Source organism: Oncorhynchus nerka, linkage group LG22 (assembly GCF_034236695.1).
Source record: "Oncorhynchus nerka isolate Pitt River linkage group LG22, Oner_Uvic_2.0, whole genome shotgun sequence".
NCBI lineage: Eukaryota > Metazoa > Chordata > Actinopteri > Salmoniformes > Salmonidae > Oncorhynchus > Oncorhynchus nerka.
Genome location: NC_088417.1, coordinates 45,426,676 through 45,434,742, shown reverse-complemented (window position 1 = coordinate 45,434,742; position 8,067 = coordinate 45,426,676). Strand labels below are relative to the sequence as shown.

Below are 8,067 nucleotides of genomic sequence, written 5' to 3'. Positions count from 1 at the left end.
ACCGATCAAATACAAACTTCATGAGAATAATGGGTAAGAGGACTGAAAATCTCCTAGGATCTGTGAGATACTTCTTGTGTGGTTTGACCGGCCTGTAGTACAATACCATTAAACACAGCTGACAGCCTTGTGACGCCTATTCTGTTCGTGAAATAAATGCGGATACACAAAGTCTTAACAGTTTTTGGCGTTTCTAGGGAGTTTTTCCTAGCCACTGTGCTTCTACAACTGCATTGCTTGCTGTTTGGGGTTTTAGGCTGGGTTTCTGTACAGCACTTTGAGATATCAGCTGATGTAAGAAGGGCTATACAAATACAATTGAGAATGCCACAAGGCAGTTTTGGTCAAGCAGCGCCTCATGTTTCAGCAATTTATATTGTTCTAAGAAAGACCTAACAGGACAGAAAATGGAGTGAAAATGATTGCAGGTTTATAAAACATGTCTTTTCAGACTTGTAAGGAGACCTCTGAGTACCCAGATGGGTATGTATGAATGAGAGAGCTGTTGATATTAGAGATAGATTAACTATGCAACAAGGTCTTATTCTAACAACTCAATTTCAAGTCACCTGCTTCCAGTTGAATAAAATTGAAAATACCTGTGCAAAACATTTTCTGAAGGCCTCAAAGCTCAAATAAATCTTAGAAACAAAAACACAAACAGAATAAAGAACAAGCTTTACATTAAATATAAGATTGCAGTGGTCCGTGGATGGGTCCTTAGTCCTGATTCGAAATGGTTTGGAATTGATACTCTACAACTGACCCCTGTCGGCGGGTGTAAAAGTGGAATGAAACTGACAGAGTTTCTGGCCACACCACTGCACTGTGATGTGGGTGCAGCACAGCAGCGCTTCTTACTGGTCCTCAAGTTAGTTGGGTTTGCTGGGCCGTTTTCCTGCATGGTGTAGATGACAGACAGAGACAGTTCAGAAGACAGAGATGAGAGCAAACACCCCATAGAGGAGGGCACAGGGGTACGCCACCAGAAGTTGCTGTCCGTCCATGGCCAGGGCCGAGATGAAGATCTTGGAAGCAGAGAAACTGCACCAGCCAATTATCGTGGCTGCGATGATTATTCCAAACATGCCTCTGAAAAAGGTCAAGAAAAGCCAGTTAGATCAGTTGGTAAATTGTTTGGTAAAACAATTGTGCAATTTAAATTGTCCACAAACAAAGAGCATCAAAAGTCAGTCATTTTTCAGTAGCAAAGGCTCATATTATGTTGTGCACCACCTGACACTTACAATCCACAGATCTGCTCTATATAATGTGACGGAGCACTTTACTAAACTGACCTAACCTCTATTCTCAGGCCCATGTTTCTTCTTACTGTAAAGAGAAGATGATTCCGAAGCTGGCAAGGAGGATCATGGGTAGTAGGCAGTAGCCCAGTACACTGGCGACACAGCCAAACGACACACCTGTCATGCTCATTAGGTTGAGGAGACAGTACATCCCCAGGCAGCCGATGACGCTGATGCCATACACATATCCAAACTGGATCTTTCCTGTCTGTAGCAGATAGACAGAGACAGGAACAGGAACATATTGACAACTCATCAGCCATCTGCATTTACAGTCATTTCTTCCCAAGGCAGACAATGCTATTGCACAAGGTATAATGACAAATATATACAGATACCATGTAAGTGTTCAAGTGCTGTACTACATCAGTAATAGAATAGTTCTTACCAGAAGTAAGGTGGCTCCGAAGGCCAGACAGAACACCATGGGCCCAGCCAGGTCAGTCTCGTTCATAATGTTACCATCTGCTGCCTTCATGGGGTGGAGCACTGTCAGGGTCTTCTGCCAGATGTGGTCAAAGTTAATGCCCAATTCTGTGAGGTAGAGCAAAAGCATGAAATTATATTAAAGCAATGTCAGATATAAGTGAAAGGGTTGGTTGAGAGAAGGGACAACTCATTCTTACAATATAGTCAGAAAAAAAGAGAATCATACAATTCTCTATACCTCCTAGAATGACACTTTTTCAGTTTAATAAGGAAATGACAAGCAACAGAAACATTTATTTTGTATCAAGAGAACACTTCTTTCCCTACCACACACCAATGTATCAGATGAATGCTCATCTCCAAAATAAGACCTTACTTGGAGTAATTTATTAGCTTAGCAGGATGGCCCTGGTGATCCCTGACTGCTGACCCATTTAGTGCACACAACTGGGTCACTCTACTGGTTTAACTAGGTCTTCTTGTCACAGGGGAGGGCAACATGGACACATATCCCACTAAACCCATCATAGTGCTCCCCCATAGAGATGTATAGAGATCACAACTTTGCATCTGTCCCGTTATGGCATCTGAGCACGTGGGCAGCGCCATTGAGGCCATCTTAGGTTTGAAGTAGTCAATTTTCTTCTACTACTTCTTTAGTAGGTAAACACACAAAGGTACATAATGGAGTGTATTGTTTGAATAGGTATGAAGCCAAGGTTGGCAATTTACTGCCACCCGCATTTATGGAACGTTTGCTCACAAGTATAATTAATTGACTGATCCCTCCTGATGACCTGGATGGAATTATGTGATCCTTCCTTAAACCATAGGAAGTCCAACCCAGTTAACCACTTCAAAATGGTGAAAGTCCTTAATGGTGCTGCCCATGCTAAAATTGGCTTTTGGGCACTGGAGTCCTCTATAGATCTTGATGTGCTCCCAAGCCAAAAGGGTCTGACTTGTTCATTTCTCTAGTCGGAATGTGGACAATCAGAGCCCAGGGCGGTATATGGCTGGGAAAACATACTGTACCTCAACCTCGGGATGGAATACACTATATATACAAAAGTATGTGGACATCGCTTCAAACGAGTGGATTCAGCTATTTCTGCCACACCCGTTGCTGACAGGTGTATAAAATCGAGCACACAGCCAAACATACTCCATAGACAAATATTGGCAGTAGAATGGCCTTACTGAAGAGGTTATCGCATTTCAAATGTGGCACGGTCATAGGATGGTGCCACATCATACAAGTCAGTTCGTCAAATTTCTGCCCTGCTAGAGCTGCCCCGGTCAAAGGTAAATGCTGTTATTGTGAAGTGGAAAGTGGAAAGGAGCAACAATGGCACAACCGTGAAGTGGTCTGCCACACAAGCTCGCAGAACGGGACCGCCGACTGCTGAAGCGCATAAAAATAGTCTGTCCTCGGTTGCAACACTCACTACCTAGTTCCAAACTGCCTCGAAGCAACGTCAACACAGAAACTGTTCGTTGGGAGCTTCATGAAATGGGTTTCCATGGGCGAGAAGTCGCACACAAGCTTAAGATAAACATCGTCAATGAAAAGCATCGGCTGGAGTGGTGGTGGAGGAATAATGGTCTGGGGCTGTTTTTCCATGGTCTGGGCTAAGCCCCTTAGTTCCAGTAAAGGGAAATAATATCGCTACAGCATACAAGGAGATTCTAGATTATTCTGTGCTTCCAACTTTGTGGCAGCCGTTTGGGGAAGGCCCTTTCCTGTTTCAGCATGACAATGCCCCCGTGCACAAAGCGAGGTTCATACAGAAATGGTTTGTTGTGTTGAAGAACTTGACTGGACTGCACAGAGCCCTGAACTCAACCCCAGAGCATGTGTCCACATACACTACATGACCAAAAAGTATGCTAGGCTAGGTAATGCTATATCCACCCATTGGATTCCATGAAAATGCAATGCCTAGGGTTGGGGTGAGTAGCTACCAAAAGTCTAGTTGAATCCGATGGGTTGCTTTAGCATTAGCTAACCTAGCATGTTGACAAAAACGGCAGACAAATATTTCAATCTTCTTGATTCACCTTTCATCATTTTCATTAGGAGCTATATTCAATCTATTGCTGAAGGGTTACAGATCACACAATAGAAATGTAAAGGTAATTTCCAATTGAGCCAACATATGCAGGGTTACCAGTGCCTTCAGTCTCCACTAATGCGGGAACATTTCCATTTTAATCACGGTGTAACACAGAACTTCCGTGATACAGATGAAATAGAGCCCTAGGAGTACAACGACATATTCCATCCCTGGATTTGAGGACCATATACTGTGCTGGGCTCTGGCTGTCCATAACCCGGCATAACACTGATCCGACTCGAGAGAAATGAACGAGAGTTGGATCCTTTTGGCTATGTGCTCCCCTGACCACTCATACCTTGAGAAATGTGTCTTCATTCCCCCAATCCCTAGTATGAAGCTCCTATGCTTCAGAGTAAGTCAGAGGTAAAGATCAAATCTAAAAGCTCCACCTGGCTTCAACTAGCCAATCCTCTCAGATCAACAAAAGTGCTTAGGGAGGTAGAGGAAAAAGCTTGATTTGTGATCAAGCAATTGAGTTAGCATTCTTTACCACCCCTTTCCCTATGGAGTCTCACCACTTGGTTATCCTTACCCTCCAGCAGCGGGGGCTCGTCATCAAAGCTGCTGCCGTACATGGACTGTGTGGGGGAAGGTGTGAAGGCTGGTGTGGGTTGGTAGATCTGGCCTGTGTAGGGCTGCTGGGGTTGCATCATCCCTGGGGCTGAGTATCCCATCGGTTGGGAGTAGTCATACTGACCCCTAGGGGGGGGAAACATAAGCACGCTTCTCAGAAAACCTTCATGCCTTTGTTAAAAACACTGACTCAAGCTAGTAAGCAACACATAGGGAACAATACTAACAAAACAGGCCATTGAGAGACATTGAGGGAAAAATGCATTGTTTTCAAATTGTTGACAGGCATGTGTATTTTCAGAGCACGGTGAGTTACAGAGTAACTGGGGTCAATGCAATATTAACAAGTTGACAAAACATACTGTTTGTAGGGGTCTTCTGTGTTACTGTAGCCATATCCAGCAGGTTGGCCTTGGTCATCTACACTGTAGCTGGACTGGTAGAAATCTGTGTTGAAGTTGTCAAACCCTGACATTTTTGACCGTCTGCAAAAAATAAATAGTTCATGAGCATTGTACAGCTGGAGGAGAAAATTGTGTAAACAGTATTCAATTGATGGCTAGTTTAGCACCACTTGATGCATTGGTATCTGGGAAGGTAGTGTGTATTGCTGCCCTTATTCCTGGTATGTTTATTTTCATGTAGATACGTTTGCTCGCTAGAAACGTAGCATCAAGGGGAAAGCCATTCGATGCACCAAATATACTTGCCCATGTCATCTGTGGTTAGACAGTCGACGCCTGATGCCTTTGCCTTGATGACAGCTTTGTACACTCTTCGCATTTGCTCAACCAGCTTCATGCGGTAGTCACCAGGAATTAATTTAAATTAACAGGTGTGCCTTGTTAAAAGTAAATGTGTGGAATTTCTTTCCTTCTTAATGCGTTTGAGCCAATCAGTTGTGTTGTGACATGGTAGGGGTGGTATATAGGGTTGCAAAATTCCAGTAACTAAATTTCCAGGTTTTCCAGAAATCCCATTTGTTAGATTCCTGGATTTCCTGTTTATTCTAGTTTTCCTACCAGGATTTCTGGAAAACCTGGGAATTTTGCAACCCTAGTTGTATACAGAAGATATCCCTATTTGGTAAAAGACCAAGTCCATATTATGACAAGAACAGCTCAAATAAGCAAAGAGAAACAACAGTCCATCCTTACTTTAAGACATGGTAAGTCAATGCGGAAAATTAAGAAATTCAAGTAACAGACATCAACTGTTCAGAGGAGACTGCAAAGAAAGAAAGAAAACACTACTAAAGGACACCAATAAGAAGAAGAGACTTGCTTGGGCCAAGAAACACGAGCAATGGACATTAGACCGGTGGAAACCTGTCCTTTGATCTGATGAGTCCAAATTGAGATTTTTAGTTCCAACCACCGTGTCTTTGAGACACAGAGTAGGCGAATGGATGATCTCCGCATGTGTGGTTCCCACCATGAAGCATGGAGGAGCTGTGATGGTGACTTTGCTGGTGACACTGTCTGTGATTCATTTAGAATTCAAGGCACACTTAAACAGCATGACTACCACAGCGATACGCCATCCCATCTGGTTTGCGCTTAGTGGGACTATAATTTTCAATAGGACAATGAAGCAACACACCTCCAAGCTGTGTAAGGGCTATTTGACCAAGGAGGAGAGTGATGGAGTCCTTCATCAGATGACCTAGCCTCCACAATCACCCGACCTCAACCCAACTGAGATGGTTTGGGATGAGTTGGACCGCTGAGTGCTGGAAAAGCATCCAACAAGCCTTCAGCATATGGGAACTCCTTCAAGAGACTGTTGGAAAAGCATTCCTCATGAAGCTGGTTGAGAGAATGCCAAGAGTGTGCAAAGCTGTCAAGGCAAAGGGTGGCTACTTTGAATAAAATATATTTTGATTTGTTTAACACTTTTTGGTTACTACATGATTCCATGTGTGTTATTTCATAGTTGGTGTAGAATGTATTAAATAGTAAATATATTGAACCCCTTGAATGAGTTGGTGTGTCCAAACTTTTCACTGGTTCTGTATGTAAATGTCAAGTTGAATTTTTTTTTTTTTAATACATTTGCTAAAATGTCTATACCTGTTGTTGCTTTGTATTTATGGGGTATTGTGTGTACATCGATGAGGGGGGAAATCAATTTAATACATTTTAGAATAAGGCTGTAACGTAACAAAATATGGAAAAGGTCAAGGGTTCTGAATACTTTCCAAATGCACTGTATTTATGACAATGTAAAACAATACAACCACGCATTTGGATAGTACATTTAAAATCATCGAGGATGACAAAAGTTAGACAACTTATTTCCATTGTGGCGACTTCATACCCCTCCACAACTGACGTGTAGCACCCACGTTGGTGATGCCTCTGCTGCTGCTACAGCGCAGAAAGCCCATCACACATCAGTCTAGATAGAACAGTAGTCATTTCCACTACGAGCTCTGACATTTTCAGAATGGGGGTCAGGTCTCATTGATCAAGCAGCCGGGGCTGAGATGCATCTTTTAAACGCAAACTTCTGCCAGCTGATAATTTAGCGAAATCAGACAAGTCAACATTCCATCAGTCCTGCAACTCCGTGGATATAAATAACCAGATATCCAATCAACTTATTAAAAACAAAAACGCTGATTAAGAAACAATTTAATAACAAATATGTAGCTACAACATTTGAGTTCGTTGTTTAGGCTGCTTTACAACGCCATGGCAACCACACAAACAACGTTAACCTAACGTTAGCTAGCTGGCAAGCACGTTTGTTAAACGGGTGGGGCAATATTTGATTAAATAATTAGCCGCCTAACGTTAGCTGGTTAGCTAGCTTTAGCTAGCTAGTTTACTAAAACTGTTATTTAACGTCAGCTAGCTAACTAGCCAAATGTATTCCAGGTTAGCTAGCTATCGTTGGCTAGCTAGTAAGCTAGAGCAGACTAATAAAGGAATGCAGCCTGTTAATTTACCCCACTGATTACCATACTGCACTACCTATAGTATCAGTCTGGAAATTATATCTAGTTACAAATGACATCCGTGCAGTTATAATGTAACGTTAAGCTTGCGGGATCAGGCGGCTTCGCGACGCTAAAATGAATGTGGGCCTCCACACAATATTTAACCAAGCTATAAAAAAAAAAAGTGTTTTACTATTACATGGATTTTACTAAACAATACTAACCGCTGTTACCTGCAACGATGAACAATTCAACACTGGACTCCGCCAACTTCGTTGCTAGATACGTGTCAAGAGAAAACTAAAGGAATGTTTTCCGGGTCTTCTTCTTCTATGGCATTTGGCGGTCAGGAAATATACGTTAGAGGTGCATGGTGCCACCTACTGTGTGGGGTGAAAACTGGGGAACTTTAACGCACACCTCATAATCTCCCTCCTACATTCTGGAGCTTGAAACACTGTAGTGGGTTCGGAATCAAAAACTCTTTATCTGGCAAACACTTTGCATCAAAACTCAAGACAGACTTGGTATCCTCAGTCTCTTGCTCACCACCGGGTCTGCGTTGCACCAAATGGCGTGTATCACAGACACCGGGGATCCCCATTGGGGATTGGGCTAGTAACTGAAAGGTTGCGAGATTGAATCCCCAAACTGACAAGATAAAAAATCTGTCACTCTGCCCCTGAACAAGGCA

At 42.8% G+C, this 8,067-nt stretch overlaps 1 protein-coding gene across 2 annotated transcripts; it reads right to left on the bottom strand.

The window, feature by feature from the left end:
• Positions 1–837: 837 nt before the first annotated feature.
• On the bottom strand, positions 838–7,693 carry LOC115105247 (protein YIPF5). 2 transcript variants are annotated; one of them, XM_029627031.2, is made up of 6 exons: positions 7,607–7,693; positions 4,792–4,914; positions 4,389–4,555; positions 1,696–1,841; positions 1,334–1,515; positions 838–1,092 (listed from the first exon to the last, which is right to left on the bottom strand). In XM_029627031.2, the coding sequence occupies exons 2-6, from the start codon at positions 4,902–4,904 to the stop codon at positions 930–932; spliced, it is 771 nt and encodes a 256-aa protein (XP_029482891.1). In that variant the 5' UTR covers positions 4,905–4,914; positions 7,607–7,693; the 3' UTR covers positions 838–929. The 2 variants fall into 2 exon arrangements, with proteins under 2 accessions (XP_029482891.1, XP_029482892.1); XM_029627032.2 differs by having other exon boundaries at positions 7,598–7,687.
• Between the last annotated feature and the right edge of the window lie 374 nt (positions 7,694–8,067).